General features: G+C 39.2%; 1 protein-coding gene across 5 annotated transcripts in view; it reads right to left on the bottom strand.

The window, feature by feature from the left end:
- Sorcs1 (sortilin related VPS10 domain containing receptor 1) overlaps positions 1 to 16014 on the bottom strand; it is a 484666-nt gene extending 468652 nt beyond the window's left edge. For 2 of the 5 annotated variants that reach the window (XM_074078345.1, XM_074078344.1), the window contains exon 1: positions 15136 to 16014. In XM_074078345.1, the coding sequence (XP_073934446.1) occupies positions 15136 to 15693 (558 nt within the window). In that variant the 5' untranslated portion in view covers positions 15694 to 16014. The remainder of the gene's footprint in view (positions 1 to 15135) is intronic. The other 3 variants (XM_074078347.1, XM_074078346.1, XM_074078348.1) reach the window with 2 other exon arrangements.
- Positions 16015 to 17088: the final 1074 nt, after the last annotated feature.

Raw genomic sequence — 17088 nt, 5'->3', positions numbered from 1 at the left:
TTATAAATTCATGATTTTGCAAATGATCTAACATAAATAAAATTTAAGCAGGACTAAAAATAAGAGAGTCCATTAAAAATATAAAGGAGTTGGCTACAGGGTAGTTTAAACAATAAATCAAGGTCAAACTTCAATAGTTTGAATTAAAGCAATTTAGCTCTTGGGGTGAAATACTGCAGGTTATACAATCTAACCTAAACAGTATGCAACTTGGAAAAAAGAAAACAATGGCTCCACAGGAAGGAGCAGAATCCAAGAAAAAGAGGAGCTATTGCAACAAATTTTTACTAAAATACTATCATTTCAGTTCTAAGTTTAAATTAGTGCTTTAGCTACTACTGAATTTTAAATAGTTTTACCATTTTTCCTCACATGCAAACAAAATGTTTGTTTAACCATACAATGGGGAAAAGCAATCTCATTTTCACAGAAAAGTAACTCTATATTTTTATTATATGTTTATATAATAGAATTTGCCCCCAAACTTGAATACAAAGCAGAAACATTAAATGAGATTATCCAGTTATGGGTGTAAGTTCAGCAGATGATATAGATGCAGAGGCAGAAGCAGAGACATGTGTATATACAAATGTCCTTCATACATAGCAACACCCACAAATACTAATTCATTAATGTTCATGATAAAGAGAAACTGTAGCATTTATATCTATTGATATAGATCTTTATGGATTCACACTGCTTTAATCAAAATAACTAGCACTCTACCTGTTGCCTAAAAATGTTCATCTTATTGTAAAAATTAATTTTCCTAATCTTTGTCAATTAACTCCTAAAGAATGAATAAGCTTGGGGGCAGGAGAGGGGGTATTCCAAAACGTCTACCTTCTAAAAGGATGGCCACCATGCTCTGAGTTCATGGAAGTCAGGGCTGGTTTGGATCATGAATCACCCTTAGTGCCTGGCATGCCTGGCATAATTACTCACTCAATTAATAGTCAAAATACAGGAACAACCTCAGGCTAACTCTAAATACTGTAAAATATAATCTAAGGTTGCTAGACTCTAACTGCCTGAGGTCTAACTGGGGTTTTATATCCCAACTTCCCAATTCTTAGTTATTGTCTGCTAGCCACATGACCTTGGTTAAGCATTTAAAAATGACCATATAAGTGTACTATCTATTATACTAAGAATGGCACAATTCATAGTAGTCATTTCTAGGAAATAATAACATTACTTACCTCTTATTGTAATTTAAGTGTGTATCAGCCCAATTAGTGTCTGGTACATAGAACACACTCAGTGAGTGTTGGTTATTATTATATTAACTATTTCCAGAGGCACAACAAATAGTAGTCTTTTCCACCTTTAGTTCAAATCCTATTATTCCCAAATTCAGTTGGAAAGCCCAGTAACTGTGAATTTACCTGTTGAGCTTGTGCTTGAAAGAAAATGTAGGTTTAACCCACAATTATTTTTCTCATGGTCACCCTGCTTTCACTTCAGTCCACTATCACAAATGCAGTTTTCTCTTATATAATGCATTATGTTCTCATCGTTTCTCAAATATTCTAGTCCTGCTGAAACTTTCTAGCATGGAGTCAGTTCTCAATTTGGCTCCTTAAGTGAGGAGTTTATACATTTTCTCTCCTTCAAGCCTGAGGCAATGCTAGCCCCTACCAGCCATCAGCTTGTCCTGACAGCTAGAGCACCAGGCATCATCAAAACACATTCCAACTCCTTTTTCCACAAGGAAGCTGTGGTTTCAAATGCAACTGTATATATTTGGCCCTAATCTAGGCTTCTCTCTCTCCACTGTTCTCTCTATTCCTATTCCTTTGTGTCTAACTTTAGGGCCCTTTTCCATAATAATTTAGATGATCCAAACCAGAGAGTTTACACTTCATGAATCAACACAGTGAAAAATATAGACAGCCCATGTTTATGGTGTAGCAAAGCCGACCATTTATCTTCTATACCAAGAAAGATAAAGAAAATTATCCTATACTGCTTTAATGTTCTGGAAATATATATATATATATATATATATATGCTTGTTAAGCACCTCCCATGTGCCACATAGGAATATATAGAAGTGAATGAAATGGAACCTCTCTCTTAATGAACTACAAACCAAATGATGCTTAGTGCTTAGAAGGACACATAAAGAGAGTGACCTAGCACATCACATCAGATCTTTTTTTTCCATAATATTTAGGTGTTTCCTTTTCTTAGGAGTGTTGTAGAAACTATCAGAAAAGAGGCGATATCCTTATGAAAAGGATTTAACATGCAAACTAAGTTTCCAGACACAGGAAGCAGCATGAGCAAAGGGACAGGAACAGAATGAATGGTCCACTTGTGAATAGGAATTTTCAATGGTTCGGAGTATATAGGCAAGAAAACCAAGGTCAAAGGACCACTCTCAATTTGGCATACAGATGACAACAAGATCTCCAATGTGCCTCACTGTTTACATTCTGCACAAATCCCTAAATCAGCAGTTGGCAAATGTTCCTGTAAAGGGTCAGAGAATAAATATTTTAAGTTGATAGTCTTTGTCACAACTACTCAACATTGTTGTTATAACAAAAATGCAGCCATAGCAATATGTAAATGAATGAGCATGGCTGTTTTCCAAGAGCACATTTTATCAGATAATTTCATACGTCAAAAATATTCTTCTCTTGATTTTGCAGTCATATTTAAAAGTACAGAAACTATTCTTAACTTGTAAGCCATACAAAAACAGGTGATGGGCAGATTTGACCCACAGATTCTAATTTGTCAAACCCCATTCTAAAATACTTCAAATACCATCTGTAACAGAGAAACTAAAGTAATGTCTAGAATTTCTAGAAGTATTCACAACATGGATTTAGGTTGAGTAAGAGATATTAGGGCACTTGTAAAGTTAGTGAGATTTTAAGACAAATATAATTTTCTTATTCTCATTTCCCTAACTTTTAAATCTAAATTAAATGAATATTGAGGACAGTTTCATAAGAATGTAAGCCAGGGCTTAATTTACTGAAAAGAAATTCACTGCTACTATTTGGGGATTGTCATTTATATATCTCAGGGAAATAAACCTGAAAAGTTTATTTCCAAGTTATGGTTGTCTTAGAATGAAGAGATTCTGAGCTGGTTCTTTACTATATTGTAGCACAAAATTTTAAGCTAAAATTCCAAAATCACCTTACCGCAAAGTCAGATCCGGACCTTGTAACATCATCTCAAGCAGCAGTCTTTCTGAGAGTTATGTGCAAGAAAAAAATTGGAACTGAAACACCACAAAGGTATCTCTTCAACTTCACATGAGCTGGTGAACCAGTTTTAAGAGTACATACTCCCTCTGTCTCTGGTTTTACCTCCCATCCTCAGTTTCCTCCTTTCTTTCTTTTATTTTCCTCTTGTCTAGAAAGTAAACAAGAGGAAAAAGGGGCCAATCAATGAAAAGCTGATTTTGTTTTCTGGGAATTTTCTATACATTTAATTTATGTATTTGTATTTTGCCTCCTATTTTCAAGAGACAACTAAATTACATAACATTGTGTGTAATACTCTATTGCACTGTCTTACTGCCATAAAAAAATTACATTTCAATATTAAGTGTCGGCAATTATTAAGCATGAGCCAATTATTCCTAATGCTCCCTATCTGCCATGTTTATTTAAGAAGTACAAAAATTACATAAACATTCAACATTAACTCCTTGAAATCAGAAACCAGGAATAACCACAAAGAAATTCCATCATTGTTTAGCTACTCCAACTTCAGTGTGAAAAGATGAGATCGTATGTGTCAAAAATGTTTTGTTGTGCACAAACATGTGTATGCATAAGTGCATGCGTGTGTGTGTGTGTAAGAGTTCAGGGAGCAATTTTTCAATCTATCTCTTTGGAAAAAATCAGATTCCTTTGTCTGATTCATGGCTAATATTAATAGAAAATATTAAATGTGGAGTCTAATCCTATATTTTAAACACACTGTTGGTCTTGATCCTAAATATTTTGGGCACTGAGATGATAAAGAAAGGGTGCCATCCCAACGACAGCTTGTTGACTGTGCGAATAACCTAAGTTGAACTTAAGCCCCAGATATAGGGAGTTAAAAATGAGCTCAAATGGCCTTTCCTACTATCCATCCCTATTCTATCTGCAAAAGTTCTAATCTTGAATAAAGTCCCAACTTAAATGTCACTTCCCTTTAAAACCCTGTGTCCTGCTCTCAGGCAAAATTATTTGTCCCTCACTCCTCTTTGCTCCCATAGCACTTTGTGCAAAACTCTATTATAGTTATTATGCACTTATCACACTAGATTGCAATTTATCTGTTTACACATCTGCCTATTTCTGTCAGGATGTACATTCTCAAGGGTGAAGATCGGGTCTTACTCATCTTCAAATCTCCAGCACTCAGCATAGCACTGACAAAATAGCCACTTGAAACACGATTTAGCATTTTTAATATTAAAGAAATGCATGAACATGTTAAACATTCAAAACAGCACAGCATAGAATGAAAAGAAAATTTAAAAGTTGTCTTTCCATCATCTAAACCAACAGTCTCACCAAAACAAACCACTCTTAAGAAATTTTTAGTGCATACACACATGCACTGCTTCCACTCCATGCCCAGCTAAGTATACAGGTGGCACTCAAACCCATCACACATGCAGGAATGGCTGCCCCTTCTAGTCACTTGACATTGCTGGGTGCATAATCCTACAAAGCAAAAGGCCAAAGAAACTTTGCACAGTAAGAAGAGCACAAAATTCTTAGGACCCAGATATTCTCTACATCTTTTATGACTTGATTATGTCACAACTCCCTCCCCTCAGTGATGCCTTTCCTCTCTTATTTTCGTCTTTTACTCTCTTTTAGGAATTTTTTCAATCTGTCTACGTGCCTCTACTGCAACTCTATCTCTTTAACTATTATCTTTCTGTGTCTGTTTCGTATTTTGTCTTTTTCCTTTATTTTCTCAACCTGTCTCTACTGTCCACCTTCATCTCTGTCTTCATTTACCTGTGCCATTCACTCATGTTCCTTCTCTCTCTCTACCATATGCTTCCTTCCAACTTTCTCCATCTCCCTTCTCTGTGTCAATTTTTCTGTATACACTTCCTGTCCATATCTATCTCCATTGTCTCAATCCCTTTTTTCTTGTGCTCTGTTTCTTTTTCTGTCTCCTTGTTCTACAGATCTTCTTCAATCCATTTCTCTCAGTCAGTAAACATCCATCCTATGGCCTGACAAATCTATTTAATCTTCAAGAGTAGAAACTTTGATGTTGCACATCGATGCTTATGTTGCTGTGTGTACATGGGAATACACAGGGCTGCATGTATTTATTATGTATGCATTCATATGCACATTTATGATGTACAGACAGAAGCTAAGATCAAAAAAGAGACTGGGATTTAAAGAGAAATATATGGTGTTTTATTATGGGGAATATGTAATTGGGTTGGTGAAATGACTTCCAGATCTTTTTCTCCCTGGAATCAACAAAGAGGATGTAAAAAGGGGGGGAGGGAAGCTGACACACACACTGTTGCATAAAGAGTAGAGAGACAAGGGGTGATCTTCTTGATGCTGCAATACCCTGAGTGACTGGAAGCAAAACAGGCAACTTGAATGTGAGCTCTTTGTCTAACTCAGTTGCCTGGATTCAGTACCAATAAGGCCAAGTTCACAAATTTGTTTGCTCTTTCTTATTGTTTTTATTTAAAAATACAGTTTCAGCATTCATCATCATAACAGGCAAACATTTTGAGTCTACTTTCTACATTTTTTATAAAACCATAAACTTTTTTTAGTAACAAGGGCCTTGTACATGCAAGGCACGCACTCTACTACTTATGCCACACACCGGTCCTTTTGTTTTACAGTTTGGTTTTGAAACAGGGTCTTACTAACTTTGCCTGAACTGACCTTGAACTGACAATCTTTCTGCTTCCATCTCCAAGGTAAATGGAATTACAGGTCTGCACCTCCACATACAGCAAAGCATAACTATTTTATAACACATAATAAATGAAAATAATTTGAGCCTTTAACATGTCTGCATGTATATCTAGGGACTTGGAATATAGCAGTGAGCAACACAAACAAAAGGAATCCTTGAACTCATGGGCTGCAATTTGTACTAGTTTTTAATCTATTTCTTTACCTATTTCTGTTACTTTGTGAAAGGTTTTCCAATTCAAAATATGTTTATACAATCAGTCTTTTTTTAACGGCCTCAGTATTCTACAGCATACTTGTATAAGGTCATGGGCTGTTTGTATTACATGAAAAGTCAGTTTTCCCCAAAGTAACAGCAAATAAAACAACAAATATTTAGTATGCAGGTATTATGTGTAAAGAGCTAGAGATGTTGAAAGGGATGCCAAAAAGATTAGGACTATATCACAAGACCTCATTATAAGATAACAGAACTGGAATGAAAAAAAGATTCATGCAGAAATAGGAGCAATGCCACAAGGAACCTACTGCAAGCGTCCTTTAATAAGCCATACTTAAACACTATTAATATTAAAATTAATATTAACAAAAGAATGACAATGATAATAATAGTGATAGTCAACACTTACTAGACACTAGATGCTACCATAAGATTATTATGCTATTATCTCTTTGAACTATCAAGCGTCCATATAAAAAGTGTACATATTTTCTCATTTTACAACCGAGGAAACTAAGGCACAGAGCCACATAATTCTGCTCAGGTTCACATATCTGCTATATAATGAAGTGAGAAATTAAACCAAATTTTATGCTATATTTTAAATCATGTACTCTTTTTGCCACTGGTTGTGTGGACAGCCAGGAAAGATAATTTCCTAGGCTAGACAGAATGACAAAAATATTCACTGGGGACCATGTACTGCCCATATGATTTACAGAACCTTCCACCAGGTCTCCACCATTTAAAGTCAGGGTTTTCATTGAGGAATTGATGAAAGCTATGGGCCTCAACTCTGCGTGGGAACAAAGCATATCAACACAAATTGAAGTTGTATAGATAGAGCAAAAACTTCGTAGTCCCTAAAACTCATGTAAAAATCTTAAGGAAATGATTTTCAAACTTAAGCGAACCTAAGAATTTCCTAGGGAGTTTGCAAAACAGAAAGACTCCTGGCCTTGCTTTTCATCAGTGAATTCAAAAGCAAGTCCCAAGAGCACAGTCTTTGAGAAATGCTGACCTAGGTACCTATGAGAGAGTGTGTGAATGCCCAGTATGCATCCCTTCCATCATTTCAGCAAAAGGCAATTCAGGATAAGCATGGCTTGAGGTAAGTTTCTAAACCAGGATGTTGAAGGTGCCTAAAATAGCCTTTTCCCCTTTAAGGATGCTAATCAAGAGTATACTGGAATTACTGAGATAAGGGAAGACCTCTCACTTCTAACAACATTACATCTAAACATTTCCACCCAGGCTCTGAAGCCTAAGGATTGATGACTCACAATACTGTGTCTCAATAGCTCTGATACTCTGGTTAGTGGAAGATGACTGGAGGCATCAATCCATCAGCTCCAGAGCACATGATTAGTTGCTTGTCTGATAACATAATTCTTATTATTAGTACATTCTTTAAAAAGCATGTAAGTTGCCCACACTTTCACTCTTGGGTCATTAGCCAGCAGGGAGAAACCAAACAGTACATCCCACACATCCTCCCTGAATAACAAGATGACAGATGAGCCATTCATGGCGATGGGCAGAGGTTGGGACTTTGATCAAGGTGCATGCCGGAGAGCTTATTTCCAAGTAAAGTGTCATAGGTCAGTGACATAAGAAACGGGTGACGTGGAGGGGATAGACCCAAATGTGTCATTCATGCCAAAACATTTCCTCATCAAGCCTCTCCCCTGACTTCTGGAGTTCTCACTAAAGATATCAAAAATAAACCCATACAAAGGGATAGGATGACCCAGTAGAAATCTTAGCTTGGCCACTTTCTATTTGGGCGATTGGGGCCAAATACTCTAAGCCCAGACTTCTAGATTTAGCAATGGGACAACTGGACTTAGTGTGTAAAGGTTCCATGAAGATTGAGTAACATACTATGGTCATGCTCCCAAACATACTTTCAGGTAAGCTGCTCACTAAACTAGTGGTTATTTATGTTACTATTAAGACAGACTTCTGTGATCATCAGTTTGTTTCATCTGGATATAGAAAACTTCCTTAGAATTTAGCAAATTTTCCTTTGCTCCCTGAAAGTTAGAAGTTAAAAAAAAGTAATAGTTAGTGACTCAGTTTAATTTTTGAGCAAGTAAAATCCATTAGCATCAATCTGAACTCCTTCAATTTGACTACCGCTGCTCCAGAATGTGCCTTTCTAGGTTCTCTTGACTGAAGCCATATTTAATATTATTTTTAACTAGATTTCACCTGTATAATACAAAAAAAGAAGAGATGGCTGTACTCCCACACCCCACATTCCTTCTTGCAATAAACCCAGTCATAAGCAATCTCATCTCTGAAGTCCATTAGTAATGGAATGAATGTGGTAGATAGGTTATTGCCAGGAAGATTTCTTCCGGAAAGTCCCATCATCTCTAAGATCATTTTTTAAAGGTTTGAAGCATACCAAGAGAATGACTTTGATGGGGCCACTTGTCCTGAAGCCCAGAACAAATAACTTGAATAGCTGAGCTTAGAACTCAAGAGTCCCTTGATCAATATGCACATTTCTTCACACACTGACAATGACTGCAAGTGCAGAGAATTTACTGAACTCTGAGGCTAGGGTGCAGTTATGTTCTAACATCTGCCTGTGGCAAGCCAGTGGTGGGCCAAAGCAAGCATTAGTTATATAGTGAGAGCACTGCTTCTGCCCTTCTTGTTACACTAACTGGCCTGCTAACAGCACTTTGGTTTCCTGAAGTGAGAAATGTAGATGATATTTGTCTTTCCTATCTTATAGGATTGAGGTGAGAATAAAACTGAAGTAATGGAAGTAATGTTCCAATCTCTGAAAACTGAAGCATTTTGCAAAGATAAAAAAAGAGCTATAACTGGACTAAAGTGGTATAACAACATTCAGGAGAGCTATAGAAATAGACAAAATATCTTTCATACACATGTAAATTTTCACAGAGAAATAGCATTCACATCCTATTTAAAAAGAAAATCTTACATGCATCTTCAAATAGGCTCTATCAAAGACTGTGCAAATTAAGAATCCACCATCTTTTCATGCCATCCATTTAACTAGTCCATACATCTCAAATGAACAGTTTGAGCTCCCCAAGAATAACCATTCTACTTCCATGAATGGCCCCACCTTGCCCTGACCACATCTCTTACCTATCATCCTCTTTGACCACTGCAGAGATGCCATTTGGACAATTTCATTTCCAGAAGAAATAAGTGTATTATCCGCACTTTCTAGCCAGGGATATAGGGTGGGAATTGAGACATACACAAGACAGGACAAATCTTTTACATATGTTTAGTGAGTTAACACAAGCTAGCAGGGGGCAAATTAACTTATTATCTAGGTGACACAGCCAATCATTTTCCCAATCCAGAACTTAAACAAAAGAAACTCCTTTTGTTAAAATCTGTGTGTTAAAAATGTCAAGGTAAAACTGAAACAATGATGACTTCAACTGAGATTTAATGTACAAGTAAAGGCAATCACAGCTTTCAGTGACCACATAAGTTTCTATTTTCTGATTGATGCTGGAATATACCCAAACTTACTACAAGATTGTTGTGCGTGATTTTTTGCTTACATCATAATTTTAAAACTCTTTATAAGATTAAAACCTTAGTTCACCATAGTTTTTAACTAAATTAGGTTAATTTCCTGGATACAGATAGTCATGTGTATGACTCTTTTTTTGACCTTTATTAATGCCGTCCATTCAGCTCAAAATATCTTTGTTATAACCTCCAACTGTTAACTACAATTTCCTCTATATTTCAAGGGTGAGTTGAGGTACCATTTCTACAAGAAATCGTGAAGTCGACCTTGCCAGGAGATGGTCATCTTCCTCTAAACTCCTACAGCATGTTTTGCTTTCAGAGGACAGGCTTCTCTCGCCATCTCTTAGGAGGATTCTTTAGGTGTAAGAATGAAAGTTCTTTGAAGGCAGGGATTCTTTTCATGATGACTGACAAATATTAGAGTTCAATAAGTGTTTGCTGAATTAAAAGCAAATAAAATTTATTTAAAGTTCTTGCCAGGATGTAAGTAACGTTGCTAGTACATAGCAACGAGTCCTTACATGTGGGCAATTATTATTCACACATGTAAATACAACTTTTATACCAGCTTTTGTAGCCTGGCCTGCAAGTTTCTAATGTTCTTCTTTAAAAGAATGTGGCTATAATTTCCAGAGTTGACATTCAAGCCAATTTACTCTAGAAAATCCCATTGAATATCTAAGAAATGCATCTCTCTAATTTCACATCAGCCCCTTCTCTGGCCTTTGGGTCCAAATATTACTCAACATGAAGATGTCATACAATAAACTTAATAAACTCTGGCTGTGAATCTATGTGCCAGATTGAAATGATTGCTTACTTACTTGGATCGCAAAGTTCTTAAACTCCTATAAGTAAGTATGTACATGAACTGTGGGAAAAGGAAGAATCAGGTGAAATAAAAGGATTGCTCACTTATAGGTCAAAGATGAGGTCGCTGTGTCATTTCTTCATCCCAAACATTCCCAGCCCCTTTAGTTAAATTTAAAAGGTGCCCAATACCTACAGGTTGAACTAATATTAAAGTTATTTTAAGGGAGTTGAGTGGTGTTGTACTCTATTAGAGTTATTTCACAGAGGATAGAATCGAGGCCACAAAATTGCAGCTCACTAACACTATATATCTATCTTTTGAATAGAGCCAGTTCTATAGCCCCAAATTCTTAATTCCCAGTGGAGAACATTTTTTTCACCCAAAAGTGTAAATATCACTTATTCAGCACTTACTGTATTCAAGATATTTTGTATACACGATGTCAAATCTTCAAGAAAAATCCTTCATATATTATCCTCACATATTAAATGAGGAGACTGAGGCTCAAAGAATTTAACTGTCTTACTCAAGGCAACATGCAGGTAAGTGGGAAAGTGAAGATTCAAACTCAAATCTGTTTGCTTCCAATATTTCTGCCTTCTGTGCCACATCACATTAGCATTACTTAAAAGCATAAGGGACTGGTCAGAGAAGTAATCTTGTCAGCTCGCTAGAAAAAGGTAAAATCTTTTTATCATGTTCCTTAAAAAGAAACTCAGGTCAAAAAAATAAAACCTATATCAAAACAAAGACAAATGAAATGTTCATATGTAACCTCTCTATAGGAACAGATTTGTCATTAAATTAGAAAGGGAATCTGTTCCTGAAAAAAAACAGACCTGATAGCTGAATGATCACAGGCCACCCTTCTTCAGTCACCATGTACAGATTCCTGATCTTGTGAAAGATGAAGAGGTAGATGGATGAGAAAACCAAATCACTACTAAAGATAGAGTGCACTGTGACAGGCATATTGTAAAATCCTTGCTTTACTACAAGGAGATGAAGCTTCCAGCTAAGAGTACACCCTCCCCACCATCGTCAGAATTCAACTCAAAACAGGATTATTAATCATACAGATTCTAAAAGGTCTTAATTTTTCTGTTCTACTTAAAACTTCACAAGGTTTTGGGAGTTGGATCACTCTGGGTGCCAGTCCCTGCTCTGCCACAGACCCCCAGTTTCCTCTTGGCAGTTCTTCTAGCCCTTCTGGAGCCTCAGCTTCCTCCTCTATGTGATGGCAATAAAAAATACTTACTCATGATATTTTCATGAAAATTAAGTGGGCTGATAACTGTAAGGCATCTACCAGGCCTTAGCTGAGACTCAGTTTATTCACCAAAGTTGGATGGAAAATGTCAAGTCCCAGAACAACCAAAGTCAAAGAGGTATATCAAAACCACCTAAATCATCATGCTCCATGACAAATGCAGCAATAAAATTCTTCTAATAGCAAATATAAGACAAGTAAAAGTCTCTGCAAACAAATCTTTTAACACTATTGCCAGTGAAAAAGAGGCAGTATGGTGAATTGAAATATTTGAATTAACTCCAGCATGAAAGTATGAAAAAGGGATATTAACACTTGTCACCTACTATCAAGGGCTTTGTAAAGATTAGTGAGTATAGCACTTGAAATTCCTTGGAATGAAGGAAAAAACACATACACTATCATGCATACATATACAGACAAATATATTTTTAACACTCTAAGGATTACTATACAAATTTAGATCAGGGCACAGCATGCCTGAGATGAGTAGGGTAGGAACAATATGTTCTTGCTTACGACACCAAGCTCATGACAAATGATTCATACCCAGCACCTTTCATGCCAGAAGATCCCCCCAGGTGTTCCACCAACTCTAGCAACAGTTTCCATCAAGCAAGAAGACTGCAGTATAGAAGAATCACATCACACCCACGGATGAAGCAAAACAGTCATGTCTTTACACAACTGCTTAAGTCCAACAGCTGAGGGGGCAGAAAAGAGAAGGAAAGATGAGTGAACAATCCAGAATTCCTCTCCAGTTTGACAGGCAGCCTATAATTACCATACATTTGCACCTTGAATGCAGGTGTTATTGTAATCAGAGGCTCTTCTTAGCACAGGTTTTTAGCTAAAGGTGAGACAGATTTAGAGGATATTCATATCCTGAATGGACTAAAGGGTGAATTTATGGAGAAGAACATTGAAATATGAAAAGATGAGAGCCCCCAATTTTGCCCTCAAGGTAGGTTAGTGGATTTCTCACTATGGAGGAGGGAGATGTGAGAGAATTCCAAATACTTATAGAAGACTTCATAGTTGTACTGCCTACATATGTATATCCTGGCATTCAATACTCTTTAATTAATCTGACAGGCATTGCCATTAGATTTGGGAAAATCCAGGACCAGAGCATGATCAAGTTGCCATGATCAAATCACAAAAAAGCAGAACCAGAATTCATCTCTTCACTCTGTTTTCATTTCACAAAAGTTGCCAAAAAGTTTCTTTCTGCCTCCCTTCCCTTTACAAAATATATTAATCTTTACTTCCTATGAGTCTGGTCCAGATAATTAGGATGGGTTTTATTGGGGAGAGGGGTGAATAAAAAACTATTCCTCTTTCTCCACTAGCAATATGTATACATAAAAAGAAAAAATAATAATTATGTATAAATGTTACGGATTTCTACTGTCAAAGGGTAGAAATTTCATGCTATCAGTTAACATGATTTGGGTGTTTAGATCTTCAACCTTCACCACCTTGGTTATTTCCCACATTATCTCAGACTTGCTTGCCTGTCCTAAACCCCAACCCTAATAAGCCCCACTGGACTTACAAGCACCCTTTATAATAAAAATAAAGTACATAAAAAGCTGGCACCATTTCTTCAATGAAGGTTAAAATTTGCCAAATATGTACTTTTTATATTTCACTAGATGAACTGAAGTAGAGGTCTAATGGGTAAGTGATATTTTACAGCCTAAATTACATTAAAAGCTAGAAATATCTTGAGTCCAAAGTTTTTAGTTCTTAATACAACAAGATGGAACATATGTGATGTGTTTAAAATCTCCCTTAAAGCCAGAGCTCTGAGTTAATCACTTAAAGCAGTGTGAAAGTAATTCAATCAGCTTAAGAAGATTCAAGTTCAAATTATAGGATTAATTTTAGTGGTTATGATATGAACAGTATAATAGCTAAGGTAAGGGATGAGGGCATGGGTGTCCAGAACTCGAATTGAAAGAATTTCAGCTTCAATTATTTGATTAAACCACTCCTGAGAACTATATAAAACCACAGTCTCTGTTAAGAAATCTGCATTGTAGGGAAAACGCTGCTGGTACTCTCAAGACAGAGACATCAATATAAGGTACTATGTGTCATGATTTGAGGTAATACAAAGAATCCATAATGACGGGCTATATTTTAAAAAATGCTCCCAACTCTCATTAAAAGGCTGAAAATGGATACAACTCACTAGTGGCATTTCTCTAGAAGGTCTCTGGCAGTTATACCACAACAGAAAACATTTTCTAAGGTACCGGGTTGCTTAAAGTGTGCACATTACAAACACTACAATCTCTATTATCTGATTACAGCCACAACTTGGATTTTTTTCATTTTATAAATCTTTGATTTTATGTTCTTCTTGTCTATTTAATAGCTGCCTGGAGAACTTTCTACACTTTTAAATCGTTTTCGGTTATTGCCATCAAAGCTGGTTCTTTACTATTTCAGCTCATTGAAGTTTCTAGATTCAATTTAAACTGGAACAACTCTTTCAGATTCCAGACATGAAGGCTTTTCCAAAAATCTAAAATCTTTGCTGATACCACCATGAACTTGTACCCTGAGTTCTATGGAACTCCCTCCTGGAATCCAGAAATCCCTTTCCTGCCTTCATAAAGGGAATGCTAAGCCTTTATTTTTACTCCTAACTAGAGGAGGTCAGGCAATGGGGGAGAACAGGGAGTTGTTGTCACTGGGATATATCTGATCTTCCTGACGTTGATCATGCCAGAGAACAACTGCTCTTTCATGCACTGGAAAGCCCCAGCTCTCAAACACACTTGCTAGTGCTGTTAGAAGATGCTGGAGAGTTCCTGCCCTGAAACTTGCATCCACTTGGTCCCCACAAACAGAGGCTATACTAAAGGGCATCTTATATTCCACCGCAGTTCTCCTTCTCTGTGAGGAAGAATGGGTTTGGAACTCTGCATAAAATAAAACAAAAAGTCTTACATCCACTAAGTCTTCATCTGGTCCATAAGTCTAGCAAGTAAAGGGAAAGTCACCTGATGGAGTGTCAGTTGGTCTGGAATTTTAACCCTTTACTCTCTGCACTAAGAAGAGTTTAACCCTCTTCTGTTTGCTTGGTCTTCAGTTCCACTACCAATGTGACTGAAGAAACAGAAAAGACGGATTTGTATGCCCAGTTCAAACCTTTATTAGAGATTTGCAGAGGACTTTGATGGTGTTGGTCTCTTAGTAGGTAATATTAACTCCTGAGGGAGGTAAGCAGGGTAGACCAGTTTGCAGCATCTCCCAAAACCAGAAACCCGATTTCTCCCTCAGATCACACAGTGGACTTTAACCCTTTCCACCTTCACCCCTTTGCCCCCAGTCCCATTCTACTCACGCTGCTGTTGTGGCCAGACCAGTGGACCATGGCTTGGTTGTGTGCTGAGTCGCCTGTGAGCGCAAACGTGGTGCTGGTCAGTCTTAGTTCCTCCATCCGGAAGCGGGTGGCTTTGTCCGGGTCCCGCTCCAGAGTCCCTGGCTCCTGCTGCCCTCCATCCCTTAGTAGTCCCCTGGGGCTCCTACTTCCACCTTCTCCCCGATCTGCCTTCTCCTGTTCAGCTCCCCTCCTTCTCCTTCGGCTAGAGCGTGCAGCACCCGCTATGGATATACCGGTGCCCCGGGCTCGCTCCAGGGACAGCGCTCGGTCTCCGGGGGCCACTGCAAACAGAGGGCGCACACGCAGGGGCAGGGGCGTGGCAGGACCCCTCTCTGGTGATCCCTGGTGAGAAAAGCCCCCTGGGGTCGTGGTCCAGCGTGAGGACGAGCTGGGGTGCGGCGAAGGGCAGCAAGAACCGCCGCTGCAGACGCCCGGGGTTAAGAAGACCAAAAGCCCCGCGCCGACGAGGAGCGCGCTCAGCCCGGCTGGGGAGCCGCCGCCGGCGCCAACTTTTCCCATCGCGGGAACGGAGCTGAGAGGAGAGGGGGGTCCCAGACCGAAGGTGGCGGCGCGGAGCTCTCTGCTGGCGGCGGCGAGGTGGGCGCTCAGGACCCCAACTCCATCCAAGTTGGGCCGCGGTGGGGCGAGGGACAGAGGCGCCGGGCAGGTGGCGGTCTCTCGCCCGGGCTGGGCTTGTGCCGAGCGCGGGTTCGGACGGAGCTAGCCGCCGCCACGCGGGGGTGGAGCTGAACTGAAGTCACAGGCGGAGCGGGCGCTGGCGCTGGCGGGCGACGCGGGAGGGAGGGAAGGAGGGCGGGCGCTGCCTGGGCTCCAGGCGCCGCGTCCCTGCGCTGCGCACCGGGGCTGCGCGCACGGAAGCTCCGTGGGCACTGGATATGCCGTGGGCGCGGGACGCACAACAGCCGACCCACCCTGGCCCCGCAGGCGCCGCCACCGCCCGCTCCTTGTCGCCGCCCGCTCTGCGCCCCCGCAGCAGCGAGTCCCCGCGAGGAGCCCTAGCACACTTCCCGTGGGGGCGCCTGGCCCGGGGCTCCTGGAGCTGTCGCTGAGTCGGAGTTTTTCCCTATTCCTGTTAGGTTTCTATCAGCCTCTGTTGCCGTTTCCCTTTTTCTCTTTTTCTGGGCTCTTCCAGTTTAGAAGCTAGGAATGGGTGGGCTCTTGCTCTTTCTGAGTGAGTTGGCATCTAGCTCTCACTCTGAGCAGAACCAGAGTGTCCTGACCAGAGGGAGATCCCAGAAAAGCAGCATGAGAGTGATGTAATTAAAGTGTGTGTGTGTGTGTGTGTGTGTGTGTGTGTGTGTGTGTGTGTGTGTGTAGTTTGGGAGATTTTTTTTTGTCTATGACTAAGCTTGCATTTCCTTCTTAACCTCCTACTGCACTTGCTGTATTTGAACCCAATATTACTGAATACCATTACTTTTGAAAACAGTTTCTTAAACCCAATGTTTCTTAAACCCAATGTTCCAAGAAGTGTTTTTGCAGGCATATACATCTTGGCTTTCCCGAGAGACTGAAAACGCACTGAGGACAGGAAAACCAAATTTCGAACTTGGGAGAAGTGACCTGTTTGTTGAGTTAGCCATTTTATCCTCAGTGCTTGGCACAGTACCCTGATGGTAGGAACACTGTCAGTCATTAATTCAATAAATATTCATTTTATATATCTGTGTATCAAATAAAAGCAAGAAAGACAGCACAATGCCATGTGTACTCTGTGTCACTTGGTGCCTTGCCCAGTGACACATACCTTGAGATCCCCATTAGCAAGTCAGTGCTGGATGCTTTGCCACTAGTTTATTGTGGGACCTCAGACAAATCACAACCTCTGAGCTTCCTAGCCATTAAAATTAAGTAGCTGCATTAGATGACCTTTAAAATCCCTTCTACTCCTAA

The sequence above is a fragment of the Castor canadensis genome, chromosome 7, assembly GCF_047511655.1.
Source record: "Castor canadensis chromosome 7, mCasCan1.hap1v2, whole genome shotgun sequence".
Taxonomy (NCBI): domain Eukaryota; kingdom Metazoa; phylum Chordata; class Mammalia; order Rodentia; family Castoridae; genus Castor; species Castor canadensis.
Note: the sequence above shows the minus strand (reverse complement) of the source record. Positions and strands in the feature narration are given on the sequence as shown.